Source organism: Xyrauchen texanus, chromosome 33, assembly GCF_025860055.1.
Source record: "Xyrauchen texanus isolate HMW12.3.18 chromosome 33, RBS_HiC_50CHRs, whole genome shotgun sequence".
In the NCBI taxonomy this organism is placed as follows: Eukaryota; Metazoa; Chordata; class Actinopteri; order Cypriniformes; family Catostomidae; genus Xyrauchen; species Xyrauchen texanus.
The window spans coordinates 24,938,135-24,955,999 of record NC_068308.1 but is presented as its reverse complement, the minus strand read 5'-3'; the positions used below and the strand labels follow the sequence as shown (position 1 = coordinate 24,955,999).

The window sequence follows — 17,865 nt, the reverse complement described above, 5'->3', positions numbered from 1 at the left end:
AATATTTTAAAAGGAAGCACAGGTACACAGGTTTTGTTTTTAAATAAATTAATATTTTTTTCATATGGCTTGGTTTCATTTTCAATAAATAAATAGGGTGATGTCAGCTAAAGTGGGCCATCAGTGAAAATGGGGCAGATAAGGCTGGAGTGCCATGGTACTTTCAAGTGTTATTCTGGGTCCCAATGCGAGTTATGCTCAGTCAACATCATTGTGGCATAATGTTCCTTACCATAAACATTTATTTTGAGTCGTTCCTGGTGTGATAAATTCACTTACTAACATTTTCTGTGTAAAGTTATATCCAATTAATTTTTATTTAAATTTTTTTATTATTATTATTTTTTTGCAATGAGGACATAACGCAGTTAACACTAAAACCATAAATGTATATGGTCCTTATAATGGAACTACATGGGTGCTAGCCTTTTAAGGTCCATAAGTCATATTTAAGCAGCATACAGGTAATCCACACAACTCCAGACAATCAATGAATGTCTTATGAAGCAAATCGATAGATGTAAATAAGCGCCACTTCCAAATTCTCATGTGAACTCACATCAGCTGTTGGCGGGATTCGCTTTTTAAAGTTAATACAATTTTTATTATTTATTACATTTTTACACAAACTTAGTGATTTGCTTCAGAAGTTATTGATTGATCGACTGGAGTCCGTGGATTACTTTTATGCTGCCTAAATGTGACTTTTGGGCCGTCAAATTGCTGGCACCTGTTTGCTTTCATTATAAGGAACTGACAGAGCTCTATCTTCTTCTAAAAACCTTCTTTTGTGTTCTGCTTAAGAAAGACAGTCATACACATCTGGGATGGTGCCAGGGTAAGTGAATAATTTTCATTTTTGGGTGAATTATTCCTTTAGCTTGTATTGAACCTGGAACATTCCTTTACATTTCAATGTCCAATCACAACAGTTTTAAACAGCTGCAACAATAGTATTTGACATGTAGTTGATTTCATTTGTCTGAGTTATTTAAGGTTGTCTAAGGTAGACAAATCATTTAGCAGAAGCTGGATTGGAAAAACATAGGATTAGTGTACTGGCATGCTAACTGCACCTTTAAAAATATAAGGTTTACTGTGTATATTCATAAGCAACTATTGAATAGCTAAATTTAATGTATCATTAATAATGTAATGATGATCTTTATTTTAAAAAAAAAAAATCTATGATTTGCAAAAAAACCTAATTATTTGATGAAAAGGACTATTTAGTTGCCCATTTTAGCAAACCCCAATCAGCTTAAATGGGCCACTATGTTTTAGCTGAAATGGGCCACTATATAAGAGATATTTTGTTGGTTTCTCTCATTTAAACTTCTAAAAAATGTGGATGTGTTATATTAGTAATGTATGAATGCGCACACACACACTGACAAACATCTATCCCCATTTAATTAAAACTGGTATGACTAAAAAACCTTTACACATAAAATTAAAAAGAAATTAGAAATACATTATTAGAAGTGTCAAGACAGATTATCAGCCTTAACACAGAATATAAATAATTAATTTAGGGACTTTTATAAGGGAATCCTTTTAAAGTTATGTCCTTGTTAATGTTATATATTGTACCTACAAATCCACCTCAATCTCTCTCAGTTTAACCTCCCCCACAACACACATTTACCACATTTATTTTCATGCCACAATAAATGTATTACAATGCATTGTTATTAATTAAATGAATAATTGTAAAAAATTAAAAGAGCACATTTCTTTATTCAGAATGATGGTTTTGCTTTACAGATTCAGTGGCCCATTTTTTGACGAAGGCATGGCCAATTTTACATGTAAACAGCAATGATGACATATAGGGGGACTTTTGACATATAATTAGCACTTAGGCTTAAACAGTTGTTTTTTCTCATCATTTTCAACATAAAGTGATACAAGGGGCCTGTATTAACAAACAAACAGCAGTGTAGAAAATGAGCTTTGACATTTTAATGCTGTTCTAGATGATTTACCAAAAAGTGACCCACTTTAGCTTACATCACCCTAAATAAATAAATAAAAGGATTCTAATTACCAAATTAAAGAATAAAAGACAATTAAATTTTATTTATGCAACACATTTAATAAACAATGGACATTTAAAATGCTTTAGAAATAATAAAGAGAATGAAAAATAAAAGACAAACAACAAAATTTTAAATAACTTAAGAACAGTGAAAAAATCATAATAAAGAGAAAGAAATTAAAGTATTATTTATAATTGATTCAAATTAATTAAAAAAAGAATAAGAAGAATAAAATTATAGCGCAAGTTCAATCACAGTAAAATTTTAGTGAAAGCATAATTTTCTGTAAAGCTGCTTTGAAATGATGTGTGTTGTGAAAAGCACAAAAAAAAACTATACAAATAAAAATTACTTGACAATCAGTAATCACGTACTAATGCTTTAAAAAAACAGTACATCCTTAAACAATGTTTTTTATGTTATTTAATTGTATTTTTTTTAAAATGACAAAAGTCGATCCAAAACATTTTGGAAAATGGTCAGTCTCAATTTATTAACCCCTTAGGATCAATTGTCACGTCTTTGTTAATTTTTTTAATAATTTTTTTTTAGCACAATCAGTACAACTAAAAAAGCTTTCACTTTACAATCAGCATAGACAATTTACAATGGATGGCTCTGCACAAAACAGTATATAAAATTAAATGAAACAGGAAAAAAACAAACATGAAAAGAAATGACAGGGCCATCGCCAAGTCTTGCGCAACACGTCTTTTTGAAGTCGTCTCGAGGTGTCTACGTCATCTAGACGCGCGCCAGTGCCTTGTGGCTGACATCAGTTAGTGAGCCACACGGTTAGTGAATGCTTTTAGGACAATCCCTAACTTTTCTAATTTATTGAATTAATACGATGTCTTCGCTTCTTAAGGTGGACAATGAAATCAAAACAAAGGTAAATACCACCCGTTTTTCTTAAATAATGAATACTCGCATGTAGTTTGTAAATGTTAGCTGCCAGCTGAGCTAGCCTGTTATAACGGGCAATCCGGCTTGCGCGTGAGTTACATCGCGAGCGCGTTAGCCAACTTTCAAGCGCTCAGTTGCTTTTTAAAATCGGCCCTGTCTTATAAACCATGATGCATATTGTAAATAAAAAATACTTGCTGATTATACGCACCAAGTCTTCAGTGAGAGGCGTAAGCTTTCACACAGCGTGGCGTGAGCGTGGATGAAGCGTGTTTGTAGCACAGCAACATGTCGCTGCGTCAGTTAGCAGCGGGAGAAGCTCGTGCCTTTTTTATCCTTGATTTTGACAATAGCTGAATAAAACTGCATTAAGATCTTCTATTATGTTCGCAAGGGTTTGCACTGAGGATTGTGAGACTAACCGGCCATGGTTTGTTGTTGATAACATTCAACATCCTAAAATAGACGGGCCGCCGATTGTTATGGGTTTTGTTTCTCCCGAAATGACATTTAACAGTACATGACCGTAAAACAGAGGTAATTGATAGTTGTCTGTTTCATATTCAGGTTTAAAAGTGAATGAATATTTGAATTTGATCTTGTCTTGCCAGGTTGATGCTTTCAGGGAACGAATTACTGCAGAGGTGAGTTTATACATTTTATATTTATGAACTTATTTAAATATTGCTGTGGTGACATCTGACTTTCTTTTATTGAATTTAGGCTGAAGACCTGGTTGCAAACTTTTTCCCAAAGAAGTTGTTAGAGCTGGATCAGTTTTTGAAGGTAAGTGCTTAGTTTAGATCATGAGGCATTCTAGGAATTGAAGCAATAATTTCTTCTATTCTCACTGTACAAAACACAATTAGTCAAATATTTATTGCCTCCTTCAGGATCCCATAATTAATATCCGTGAGCTAAAAGAAATTCATTCAGAGATCAACTTAACGGTGCCAGACCCGATTCTTCTTACAGACATCCACGATGGACTTGAGGGGGTAAGAAGTCACTTTTAGGGATTGGTTTCTTAATTGCTGTACCATTCATAAGTAGGGATGCACTGATGTATCAACCACTGATATTTATCGGCCAATTATTGACCAAATTAAAACCGTTGGCAAATCATTTTTTAAGCATGAAAATGCTGGTATATAAATGCAATGATTAATTTATAATGAATTATCCCAGTTTGTAAAAACTCAAGAATACAGAAATCATGATGGCAACAGAATGTAGAGATGTTGGTACTCCTAAGAAAATGTAATATTTAATTTCTCGTTCTCAAAAACCACTGATGTTGCAGGTGTAAAAGTGATACTTACCTATATACACTGATGGCCAAAAGTTTGGAATAATACATGCAATAGACTGACATGTCTGAAGGTCAATATTTGGTAAAAATGGCAAAAAAGAAACTGCTTTCTCTAGAAACACAGTCAATCATTGTTTTGAGGAATGAAGGCTATTCAATGCTTTAAATTGCCAAAATTAAGATTTCATACAAAGTGAACACTAGTCTTCAAAGACAAAGGACAACTGGCTCTAACAAGGACAGAAAGAGATGTGGAAGACCAGATGTACAACTAAACAAGAGGACAAGTACATCAGAGTCTATAGTTTGAGAAATAAATGCCTCACATGTCCTCAGCTGACAGCTTCATTGAATTCTACCCGCTCAATACCAGTTTCATGTACAACAGTAAAGAGAAACTCAGTGGTGCAGGCCTTATGGGAAGAATTGCAAAGAAAAAGCCACTTTTGAAACAGAAAAACGCAAAGAGAAACAGACATTGGACAACAGATAATTGGAAAATAGTGTTATGGATATTAACCCCATTGAACATATGTGGGATCAGCTAGACTGTAAGGTGCGTGAGAATTGCCCGACATGACAGCCACATCTATGGCAAGTGCTACAGGAAGTGTGGGGTGAAATGTCACCGGAGTATCTGGACAAATTGCCAGCTAAAATGCCTAGGATCTGCAAAGCTGTCATTGCTGCATGTGGAGGTTTTTTTGATGAGAACACTTTGAAGTAGTTTAATAAGTTACTGTAATAGTAATTTTTCACATTATTAATGTACTAACTATACATTTGATCAGTTGAATGGTACTTGTATTCACCAAAGTGGCGATTTCTTTCCATAAAAGCAAAATATGTACATTTATTCAAAACTTTTGGCTGCCAGTGTACATGAGTTAACTATCCAAAATGCTTTGAAACCTGCCAACTTTGACATTGGTATGGTATCCATTAAGGCTATGCAATTGATTAAGACTGTAATCGCAATTTGGTCTTGCATGATTACAAAACTTTGATGGATCAAATATAGGCTGCATTTAGCAATTCAGTCAGCATTGTGTAAGAAAGTGACTAGTGGTTTGGACATCATTATCCATTACACCACAGAATAACTAAAAGGTACACTCGGTAAGTTATGTCTGTGTCATCTTGGACTGACACCTAGTGGCTTGGATGCAGCATCATTTCAAATCAATAGCTTTCAGTTTCGGATGCCTTTAAAGAAATGTATAATAGTATTCACAGTCAGCCATGAAATATCAGTATGGTTACTGAGATCAAGCGAGTAGTATTCATATGATTCTAACATGGCAGCCCTCAGGGGTGGAAAGAGTACTGAAAAATAATACTCAAGTAAAAGTGCCGTTACTACTTAAAAAACATATTTTGAGTAGAGTAAAAGTACCTTTCCTAAAAACTACTGAAGAGAGTAGCTAATTTAAAAGTACTCGTGAGTACGGAGTTGTGGAAGCTATGCCCTTTTATAATAAAAACTCTTATGCTGCAATTTGAAAATGTAGCACACATACCATAATTTTCATTCTCTTTTATGGCTGTTTGCCAGAAAGAATAAAAATATAGGTATTTGTGACTGACAACTTTTAAAAATACAGTGGGTACGGAAAGTATTCAGACCCCCTTAAATTTTTCACTCTTTGTTATATTGCAGCCATTTGCTAAAATAATTTAAGTTCATTTTTTTCCTCATTATTGTACACACAGCACCCCATATTGACAGAAAAACACAGAATTGTTGACATTTTTGCACATTTATTAAAAAAGAAAAACTGAAGTATCACATGGTCCTAAGTATTCAGACCCTTTGCTGTGACACTCATATATTTAACTCAGGTGCTGTCCATTTCTTCTGATCATCCTTGAGATGGTTCTACACCTTCAATTGAGTCCAGCTGTGTTTGATTATACTGATTGGACTTGATTAGGAAAGCCACACACCTGTCTATATAAGACCTTAGACCTCACAGTGCATGTCAGAGCAAATGAGAATCATGAGGTCAAAGGAACTGCCTGAAGAGCTCAGAGACAGAATTGTGGCAAGGCACAGATCTGGCCAAGGTTACAAAAAATTTCTGCTGCCCTTAAGGTTCATAAGAGCACAGTGGCCTCCATAATCCTTAAATGGAAGACGCTTGGGACGACCAGAACCCTTCCTAGAGCTGGCCATCCGCCAAACTGAGCTATCGGGGAGAAGAGCCTTGGTGAGAGAGGTAAAGAAGAACCCAAAGATCACTGTGGCTGAGCTCCAGAGATGCAGTCGGGAGATGGGAGAAAGTTGTAGTAAGTCAACCATCACTGCAGCCATCCACCAGTCGGGGCTTTATGGCAGAGTGGCCCGACGGAAGCCTCTCCTCAGTGCAAGACACATGAAAGCCCGCATGGAGTTTGCTAAAAAACACCTGAAGGACTCCAAGATGGTGATAAATAAGATTATCTGGTCTGATGAGACCAAGATAGAACTTTTGGCCTTAATTCTAAGCTGTATGTGTGGAGAAAACCAGGCACTGCTCATCACCTGTCCAATACAGTCTCAACAGTGAAGCATGGTGGTGGCAGCATCATGCTGTGGGGGTGTTTTTCAGCTGCAGGGACAGGACGACTGGTTGCAATCGAGGGAAAGATGAATGCGCCAAGTACAGGGATATCCTGGATCTAAAACCTTCTCCAGAGTGCTCTGGACCTCAGACTGGGCCGAAGGTTCACCTTCCAACAAGACAATGACCCTAAGCACACCGCTAAAATAACAAAGGAGTGGCTTCACAACAACTCCGTGACTGTTCTTGAATGGCCCAGCCAGAGCCCTGACTTAAACCCCATTGAGACCTGAAAATGGCTGTCCACCAACGCTTACTCATCCAACCTGACAGAACTGGAGAGGATCTGCAAGGAGGAATGGCAGAGGATACCCAAATCCAGATGTGAAAAACTTGTTGCATCTTTCCCAAAAAGACTCATGGCTGTATTAGATCAAAAGGGTGCTTCTACTAAATACTGAACAAAGGGTCTGAATACTTAGGACCATGCGATATTTCAGTTTTTCTTTTTTAATAAATGTGCAAAAATGTCAACAATTCTGTGTTTTTCTGTCAATATGGGGTGCTGTGTGTACAATAATGAGGAAAGAAAATGAACTTAAATGATTTTAGGAAATGGCTGCAATATAACAAAGAGTAAAAAATGTAAGGGGGTCTGAATACTTTCCGTACCCACTGTACATCACTTATCTGTGATGCTGTAAACACTACATGAATCTGATGGAAAAAATAAAAGGGTGACATGATTACAGAAATTAAAAGATGATTTTCATTACAATGATCCCCAATTTATATCGTAATTTATGAAACCATTACAGTAAAATCAGTTTGTGTAATGTCTAAATTTCCTTTAATGTTGACAGAGTTACTGTTGTGCATAAAACATGTTCAAAACAATGCAAGGAATGAAAAAGTAAAAAAAAAAAAAAAAACAGGGTCACTTGGCACATCATGTCCCACACAATAAATGCGTTGGACCATTTGTTTGGTTCTGGGGCCACATCGGACTTCAAAGGAATAATTCACACAAAAATGAAAATTCTCCTTTAGTCACCCTTATGCCATCCCGGATATGTATAACTTTCTTTCTTCAGCAGAATACAAATTAAGATTTTAAGAAGAAAATCTCAGCTCTTTTGGTCCATACAATGCAATTGAATGGGTGCCAAAATGTTGAAGCTCCAAAGACGTCAGCCTAAAAGTAGCCTACTCCAGTGGTTAAATCAGACTTCAGAAGAGATATGATAGGTGTGGGTGAGAAACAGATCAATATTTAAGTCAATTTTTTTATTTTAATTCTCCCTGTTCAGTCAATCTCCACTTTCACCAAAAACAAAAAGTGAAGGTTATTCACAATCGTCATGCATATCGCCATCTACTGGACAGGGAGAAGAACTTCTTGAAATTCTTATAATATTGATCTGTTTCTCACCCACACCTATCATTTCACTTCTGAAGACATGGATTTAACCACAGTCATATGGATTACTTTTTTGCTGCCTTTATGTGCTTTTTGTAATGTCAGTTTGGTATCCATTCACTTGTATTGTATGGACCTACGGAGCTTAAATATTCTTCTAAAATCTTAATTTGTGTTCTGTTCAAGAAAGTCATAGACATCTGGAATGGCATGAGAGTGAGGTAAATGATAAGAGAATTTTCATTTTTGAGGGAACCATTTCTTTAAGTAGCACGGGGGGGGCACATTTTCCTCTTTTCGAGATACAATGTTCCACATTGATCTATTATAGACAAGAAATATATATTTTAAGACAAGAAATAGTTGTTCTCATTCTAATGCATGATGCACAAATTTCTGAAGTTTGTGACTGGTGGGACATTCTGCTGAAGTATTGCTCTGCAAATGTTGATTATTTAAAAAAAAAAAATATATATATATATATATATATTTTTTTTTAATATTATTATTAAAAATGTCACTTATTCTATTACATTAATATTTTTAAAGCTACTCGAGTTATTCAGTGAGAATTCATATTAGTGAGTGGTTTTCTTGTTTCCTTGTTATTGTTGCTTGATTAATAGCCTTTATATGTCATTGCCTACTAGACAGTGTTCAATTCGGTTACATGTACACTTTAAGTTCAACATTTTGATGCAAATGCGCTTTTTGTCCCACTGTTTACATTAACTTCAGACCAAACTGACTGCGTTTACATTAAATCCTCACCAAGACGGGCATTGGTGGAATTATAAAGTGTGTTTGACCATTTAGGCGTGTAACTGCATTAGTGTACAAACATTAGCCACCTGTCAATCAAACAGTGCGCAGCTACAGACATCAGGAATTAGTCAATCTTTTATATTTCATCTATCAACCAACCAGTGGTTGTCTTGCTATCGTGATCAAATTATATTGAATAATCTCAGTGATGGATCATTTGCATCTTACATTTTAGACACCGAATCTAGTAAGCAGAAATATGAAATTTGCCTTGATATGTTCCTTCAAGGCAGGATTAATGCTGAAATCTGGCTTGAGCAAGTTAAACTCACATGACACAGTCAAACAATTGGCCTTTTTCACTGCGAAAATCCCTTTCATTTGCGGCCGTGATGTTCAGGTGTTGAAAATGTGTTTGAGGCGCGTCCTCCACATCCAAAACAGTTGGCACCAAATCTGCAGTTGCCGTTCAAGTTTTTTTTATGTTTGATTTGATGATATTCAGGAGACTCTCCCTACCCAATCACGTTGATAGATAAAAAAAATCAGGACATGGAATAGCAAACACAGGCGGTGAGAAAATAGCGCATTAAAAGTTCAGTTACAGCACTTAAAATATACTCAAATAAAAGTATTCAATTTTTAAACAAGTACAATTCTTGGGGGAAACGAATTAATTACAGTAACGTGAGTATTTGTAATTCGCTACTTTACATCCCCTTTGCGGACCCTCTCCATGTAGAAGAAAACTGCTTTTATAACATTACTTATACATCTGGAGTTCATTTTAATGTGAATGTTCATGATTTCCTACATGTATTGCAAAATTACAATTCATGTCTCTGGGAGTTTAACTTTTTTTTTTTTTTTGAAAAAAAAAATATTACTGAGTGCACCTTTTAAAAGGGTGTTTTGTTCCAATGGTAAAATGTATTTATCCATAATGTATATGACATTTCCTTGGAATTGCCCAACATATGCATAATATGAATTTGTGATGTTCTATTATATACAGTATAAACATGTGAATTTATCATGTGCTCTGTTATTTTGAACTGCAAAACTGATTTAGAAGTACAAAATAATATTTTTCACATCAATCATCATGATTTAATGTATATAAAAAAAAAATTCTCATTCTGGCTCTTTAAATTTTTGGCCTGCCATGTATTCAACAGATCCAATTCATAATTGTTTATTTTTAGAACAATAATTAATTTTTTTACAATTCCAAAGCAAAACGGTAATCTAATGACAAAATAACGTAAGTGGCAAATCGGCCAATCATTATTGTTTATATTGGTGCGTCCCTAGTCAGAAGCATTTCAGGTTTAAAGAGGGATATACAATTCCTAAATGGGATGTTTGAAAAGATTTGGTTTAAGCTGTGTGGCGCAAAATAAATTCAAAATATCATGTTTTTTGAGACAGTAAGACCAGCTAGTAACATTGACATATTTCTTCATTAGCAAAATGCTAAAAAGAGAAAACTTGAAGATGGTGCAGGAGAAGACAAAGGTTAGTTTTCCTGCCCAGATAACAATATCTTCAATTAGGCAAATGTCTAAAGTTATATTACATATTGCACTTGATTTCTGTTTGTAGTTGGTGGGACCAAGGTCTTTGTCATGCCTGGTGGAATGATGAAAAGCAATGGCAAGCTGGTGGACCTGATTGAAAAAGTCAAGCCTGAAATCAGAACTCTCATAGAAAAGTGCAACACAGTATGTGCATGTAACCATAGTCTCTACATCCTATCGCTTATTTAAAAGTGTGTTGGATAATAATTTTTTTTTCTTTGCTTTCTAGGTCAAGATGTGGGTTCAGTTGTTAATCCCAAGAATAGAAGATGGAAACAATTTTGGTGTCTCAATTCAAGTACAATGCTACCTTTTTTTTTTTTTACCTGTTCATTTGCATGTTTCATATGCTGTTCCATGTCCTGCAGAGCTGCATTTGTTGTAGGCAGTGATAGAAAGACAAGCAGTGATCCATCACATTTTGCCATAGTTATTTTGTGATTAAAGACAAAACCTTTTGTGAAATGTACTGCCAGGCAATGTCACATGCAGAACTTCTTAAATGCTTTCATGCATTATTAGAGTTGTGATTTACAGTGTATTATCTTTATCTACAGGAGGAGACAGTTGCTGAACTGAGAACAGTGGAAGGGGAAGCAGCATCTTACTTGGACCAGATATCAAGGTAACTCCTAAGTAAATGATGATATTAGATAATAAATATTGTGAAGAAATATTCATATTTAGTGAGTTTTACCCCCTAGGTTTTATCAAATAAAATATACATTTATTTATTTTGCAGATACTACATCACAAGGGCAAAGCTGGTTTCCAAAATAGCAAAATACCCTCATGTTGTGAGTTGTCTATATTCACATGACATTAAGAATACTTAAATATTCTGTGTTTTCACAAGCTCTGTTTTATTTGATGACTCTGATTGGCCCCATTTTTTTTTATTTTTTATTTTATTTTTTTTGTAGGAGGATTATCGTCGCACAGTCACCGAGATTGACGAGAAAGAATACATCAGTCTCAAGATTATAGTGTCAGAACTGAGAAATCAATATGTAAGTATTTGCACACCAAATAATTTTACATTGGCAAATGCTGCATATACAGAGTGTCTGTGAGTTGATGAAACTGATATAATGAAGAGTAATTTGTCCTGCAGGTAACATTACATGATATGATCCTGAAGAACATTGAGAAGATAAAGAGGCCGAGGAGCAGCAATAACGATGCTCTATACTGAAACAACCTTCCTTTTCTTTCTTGGCCCCTTATTCCACCCTTTGCAGCCATCAGCTGGTTCTAAAGCAGTCCTGTCATTCATTATAAACAGGCCAAGAGAGACCTGCTTGAACAGGCCTGATAGAACATGCCACATAGAATTGTAAAATATGGTCCCTATTTTAAACCCTTTAAAAATAAGCCCCCTTTTTGTTCTTTTTTTTTTGTTGTTGTTAGCGGACAGTCTAAATGTATTTAGGCAGAGCCTGAATATATCTCCGAAGAAAACTGTCAAATTTGATTTTCTTAATTTAATTAAAGAAACATCTCAACAGTGGGTTTCTTTTTTTCTTTTTTCTTTTTATCTTTTGCAAAGCCAAGTTCCGGGTAGTTATGTTTTTGAAGGAATCAAAGACATTTAAAGTATTTCTGAGTCTCTTGGGTAACGTGAGCCAGTTTCTCCAGTCAAGAAGCTCTTATTGATGCTGTATTTCACTTAAGCAGTTTATATTGTTCATCTGAAATGTACATTTAGGCTAAAGTGGAAGCAAGGCAGTTCATGTGCAAGATTTTATTTGGAGTACGAGTTGACAGTTATTATAACATGATGGGAATACATATGGAAATTTCTTCTGAACTGACAGATTCATCAAATTCTGGAAGCTTTTATGGTTCTTTTTGTCCAGTTTTTAGTGATTCGTTGTGCTGAATAAACTATTGTTTTACAATATATTTAAGGCAATTATTTAATTGATGTTCTTGCTTTTTAGTTTTTTTTTTTTTTTCCCAATATTTTGATGCAGTCCAAGTAGGTTAATTTGACTCGACCTTAAAATACTTTAAAGGGATAGTTCACAAAAAAATTACAATTCTGAAAGTGGAGATTTATAGTATGGATTTTATAGCTGTTTCTCACCCAAAGCGATTGCATCATTTCAGAAGACAAATATTAAACTTGAGTCTTATGGATTACTTTTATGGTGCCTTAATGTGATTTTTGTAGCTTGGAAGGTCTGTTCACCATTCACTTACATTGAAAGGACCAACAGAGCTGAAATATTATTCTGAAAATCTTTGTGTTCTGCTGATAAAAGGTCATACATACACCTATAGGATGGCAGTAGGGTAAATGTTGAGATAATTAGCATTTCTGGTGAACTATCACTTTTAAAGTAGAACTGTGGTTTGACCGGTTACTTCTGTGGAGTGCTGAATTGACAAGTAGTACACTCACAAAACAATTGCAAATATAAAAGTTAATAGGAAAATATAACCAGTAGATGCTGTTTAAGACGTTTTCATATACAAACTGCGAGAACTTAATACAAGGCAATAATTTGAGTTGTTGAAATGAGGCACATACTTTAGAGAAAATTACCAGACAACGGAATATTAAGAATATAACAAATGTCAAAGGAATTCTCTTATTTATTTTATTTTTTTCTTATGCACCCTGTTTTCTTATGCACCCTGTTTTCTTATACACCCTGTTGGTTAATGATTTTTTTTTTCCCCTCAAAGCATGAGTATCAGACCACTGATAAATTGGTTCTCCAATCTTCTCATTGGCATTTATCCATTGAAGTCTTGAATGACAAACTTTAGATCAGCTGGGGGGAAAATTGATTCCAAAACCTTGGAAGATGACTTGAACGCTGGAAATGTTATAAATCTTCAGAAAAAGCAGATCTAGATGGGGAAATCATACAACAGCTGTTAAAACAATATACCTTATACAGTATGTGCGCGTCTAAAATAATGTTTCATTAATATCTTTGTAATTGCAATTATTTCCAGCAGATGTCAGCACAGAGTTACTGAAACAATTAGAAAACTTTTTAAATAGTGTTAAAAGTCGATACATTTGAAAGTAAACCAATACTAGTACAACAAAGTCTTAACTGTTACAATACCTTAATAAACTTTACTTTATCCCTCACAGTTTGTGAGTTCCAGTCCTAATATAAGTAAAATTATTTAGTGAATGTAAGTAGGCTACCTTATAGAATATAGGCAGGATGTAAAAATTCCTTTGGGACTATGCCAACAGCACCATCCAGCTCCCCGACCCACCATCCATGGATGTTATATTCCTAGTTTAGAAAGATTGAAATACAGTTACTGAGGATTTAGTCAATAACAGTGTTGGGTCAAATTACTTTTTAACTTTTTTTAACTACAAATTGCTTACTACGAATCTAAAATGATAATCAGATTATAGAAAGTAATCACATTACTAAATACTTTGTTACTTTCTAAAACATTTTAGATGTTACTTTATAAAGCATTTGTCACAAACATTTTTTGTTTTCTGCTCAGAAAATTCAAAATACTGTGTCTTTCTTTGTTTTTGTCATACACACTTCAGCTGTCACAGAGATCCAAACAGATGTACATATGAATTCACATTTTATTTATATTACACGTAAATAATATTTTTGGAGAGATATTGTAAAACAATTAATGCACTAAAAAGTAATTACTTTCACTGAAAGTCAGTTACTGTAATCTGATTACAATAATTTGAAAATGTAATGTGCACTTTTGGTGCCTAAATGTTATTAGATTACAGTAACTAATTACTTTGTAATCCAATTACACCCAACACTGGTCAATAATCATTACTAGCACTCAAGCGTATTACCTTACCTCTAAAAACAAATATTCTGCTAATTTTGTGCAGTGTGTTGGAAGCCAATATAGTGGCCCAAGAGTATTTGGATACTAAAGCAGCGGAAACACTTTACAATAAGGTTCCATTTATTAATATTAGTAAACAACGTTAGTTAACATGAACTAACAATGAACAATACTATTACAGCATTTATTAATCTTAATGTTAATTTCAATTTATAGTAATGCAAAAGTAAATCAAAAGTTGCATATATTAACATTAGTAAATTAACTACGATCTTGCATGAACTAACAATTAACAATTGTATTTTTAATAACTAACATTAACAAAGATTAATAAATGCTGTACAAAAATATATATATATATATATATATTGTTCATTGTTCATGATACCTAATTCATTAACTAATGTTAATGAATGGAACCTTATTGTAAACCATTATTGTTACCAAAGCCACAATCAACAATGTATGAATGTATTGCATTAGATTAAAAAAATATAAAATTCATCTGCAACAGTAAAATAAATAACTTATAAAACTTTTGCAATTACTTTTAACAAACCAATCACAAGGTAATTTTTAGTGAATGAATGGTGGCATCTCCCTCGAGTTCACACAAGTGCAATGTGAACTTTTATCCACCAATTTTGCTTTCGTCTCAGAATCAGACAGTTCTGCCACATGATACTGATGTAGGTGTGTTGAAGAATCTTTACTTTTCTGAAATGTGCGCAATTATAAAAAAGAAAAAGAAAAATATATATATACATATATCAGAGAATACATGGTGATTAAATGAAGAATACATGGTGATTCTGTTGTTAGAATAGACAATCTGCCACCAGAGATATCGACACCAGTTTGGAGACCAGTTCAAATAGTGATAGGATGAATAAGGATGTAACATTGGTATTTGTGACAGTTAAATACACATGTTCAGCGGACACCCTATTAAGTCTTTGATGAATTTGTCCTTTTGTGCGATGGTGGAAACATCTCATTGCTTGATCAAAGCAAAACATAACCCTGATTATTCTTGTCATTAAGCTCCTTGCTTTCCCAGTCGAACATTTTCCCCACTCACTCCTCTTCAAAATGAAATACCTTCAGGAGCTTTTCCAGGCTGAAGTTCTGACACTTCAGAGTAACTTTAGGAGAGAGTTCCAGATCTGGCCTTTAATGGATGAGGACAGATTCCCCTGGACAGTCAGGGGGTTATAAATGAGGTGATTAAAGAATACAGAGATGGAGTGATAGTGAAAGACTGAAGGGTTTTAAGTGTTTTAGTATTCTAGAAGCACACACTGTACATTTAGACATGATGAGCATGTCATTCATCCACTGCCTGCTGTGGAGAGTAGGAACTAATTACCTCCTCTCTTTAAGCACACCCACAGTGCTGTGAGCCTAATGTATTCTTCAGCCCATGCAGATGAGATGTTGTACTGATGGTATACCGAATAAATCCATCTGGACAGTAGCACTCCATAGCAAGCATCGAGAAGTTGAGTTCTTTGTTTCAGACCCATTTTGCTATGCTGCCCTAATGCCAAACACAGTAACTACGCCAACGCTGAATGGGAGAAAAATGGCTTCACAGATACTTTGTTTAGAGTGGACTTTGTAGTTACTGCAATTTTCACATTCCTTTTTGTCTCAGTCTGAGCACAGATGAGCCAAACCCATCTGTCACAGGACAGACCATAATCTAAGAGGCCTGATTCCAGTGTTTGGAGTGAATAATTGAGGGGAAACATCTGTGCGTTTCTTAATTTTCCCAAAGAAGGCCTTTCCTGATTATCATTAATGCACTTTTAATACTCCTTTAAATCACATGTGTGTCCATGGCTGATCAACCCTTTGGAAGATCTCTCCCCCTCCAACACGCCTCCTCTGCCCCGCCTTCCTCACCCCTCCCCAAAATGCTGTAACTATGGGTTCAAACAAAGTACACACGCACACAGCACAAGAAAGAGAGCCAATACATTCCAGTGCAGTCCGTCCCATTTCGATGACTCGTGTCCTTTCCATTCCTGCCTCATTTTTCCTGCCTCTCAGTATTAACAATCTGTTTTTCGGCAATGCATCTGTCAGCTAGAGGCATTTGGGAGACATCCAATCTGTGCCTGACTGCAGAGATGGTTGTTAAAGAGATTTACCCAAAATAACAGCATCGGACTGAGATAACGGGTGCCTTTTTTGGGAAGCTACACTTTGAGTAACAGGGCTGGGTCAGGTGTGTCTGAGTTTGGTCTGGTCAGAGGTGATGTGCAGCTTCTGTTTCCAAGCTGTGAAAGTGAGGTGCATTGCTGCGATTGCGGTGACCCATGTATGACCTTCTCCAAAGGAAGGCGGAGTTGGCACATGGAGCTATCGAGAGTATGTGTTGCCATGACAACACCTGCAGTGTGCCACTGATATCATTTATTTTTCACTCAGGGGGGTGGCTAGAAATGGTTCAGATGGGCCCATTGCTCTCTGGCGACCAGGGGACAGATTGACAGCTAATGATGCCTTCAGTAGGAGTGGCTTAACTTGAACAATGTCATATGGTGTATGACGGGCTGAGAAGTGACTCCTGCTGACATTTAAGGGATAATTCACCCAAAAAGGGAAATTCTGTAATTATTTGCTCAACCTCACTTCTTTGACTTTCTTTATTCAGGGAAGCACAGAAGATGTTAGAATGTATGCTAGCCTCAGTCACCATTCACCTTCATTGTCTGGACAAAAACAAATGCGATGGAAGTTAATAGTGACCAAGTGCATTAGAACATTGCCTTTTGTAATTTGCAGAACAAAGTTATAAGGATCCCTTTAAAAAAACAGCAGCATCTATGCAAGAATATTGAGCACCGACTACTTTTCTTCCCTTTTCTTTTTTCTCTCTCCCATGTATTAAATACCCTGTAAGCCTACACTTTCTGTATGTTTTGCATCCTCAATCGTGTTTTAATCATTTCCCTTATTTGCAAACCCTCCCTCAGCCCCTGCATACATTAATTTTTTCTGTTGTGAGCTGAAACACTTCTACATCCATACACACACACACACACACACACACACACTATGGAGGCAGGAGACATGGTAATAAGAATGAGACATGAGGCCTCTGCCCCTGGCCACCAGCTGACTGAGGTAGGCCTTGGGAGTGATGGAGCGCAGGAAGTCTCTCATTGCCCTGCCACTGAACCCGGCACTCCGGTACTACAATGGCCCCCCTCCTTCTCTCCCTTGCTCCATCTTGCTTTTGCCTTTCCTGCTTCTCTTTCTTTAACTCGTATCATACAGCATCAGCTCCACACATGCAGTGCTGCACAGGGTTATTACTGTTTTCAATTTTTAATGTAGTTTTGTTTCAATTTTATTTTTAATTTGTACTTTCAATTTTGTTTCATTTTTCACTCTGTGACTGTTAGTTTTAGTGGTAAGACTTTACAAAAAGGTTATATTTGTAAATACTATCATGAACTAACAATGAGCCATA

The 17,865-nt window shown here is 35.5% G+C and overlaps 2 protein-coding genes across 5 annotated transcripts in view; one reads left to right on the top strand and one right to left on the bottom strand.

The window, feature by feature from the left end:
* Positions 1–2,801: 2,801 nt before the first annotated feature.
* On the top strand, positions 2,802–12,450 carry LOC127627068 (proteasome activator complex subunit 3-like). The gene is made up of 11 exons (XM_052103290.1): positions 2,802–2,934; positions 3,560–3,592; positions 3,672–3,734; positions 3,842–3,946; positions 10,458–10,506; positions 10,594–10,712; positions 10,798–10,866; positions 11,126–11,193; positions 11,311–11,365; positions 11,492–11,578; positions 11,683–12,450. Exons 1-11 carry the CDS (start codon positions 2,893–2,895, stop codon positions 11,761–11,763), a joined length of 771 nt encoding a protein of 256 aa, XP_051959250.1. The 5' UTR covers positions 2,802–2,892; the 3' UTR covers positions 11,764–12,450.
* Positions 12,451–13,178: 728 nt separating this feature from the next.
* Positions 13,179–17,865, bottom strand: part of LOC127627064 (src kinase-associated phosphoprotein 1-like) — a 75,923-nt gene continuing 71,236 nt past the window's right edge. For all 4 annotated transcript variants that reach the window (XM_052103283.1, XM_052103285.1, XM_052103284.1 and 1 more), the window contains 2 exons: positions 13,741–13,834; positions 13,179–13,430 (listed from right to left, as the gene is read on the bottom strand). In XM_052103283.1, the coding sequence (XP_051959243.1) occupies positions 13,742–13,834 (93 nt within the window). In that variant the 3' untranslated portion in view covers positions 13,179–13,430; position 13,741. The remainder of the gene's footprint in view (positions 13,431–13,740; positions 13,835–17,865) is intronic.

Bases quoted from the DNA above. Each gene is read 5' to 3' on its own strand.
- LOC127627068 (XM_052103290.1), top strand. From the start codon at position 2,893: ATGTCTTCGCTTCTTAAGGTGGACAATGAAATCAAAACAAAG. The intron at 10,713-10,797 runs GTATGTGCATGT...TTTGCTTTCTAG, and splicing joins TCATAGAAAAGTGCAACACA to GTCAAGATGTGGGTTCAGTT. The intron at 11,194-11,310 runs GTAACTCCTAAG...TTTATTTTGCAG, and splicing joins TACTTGGACCAGATATCAAG to ATACTACATCACAAGGGCAA.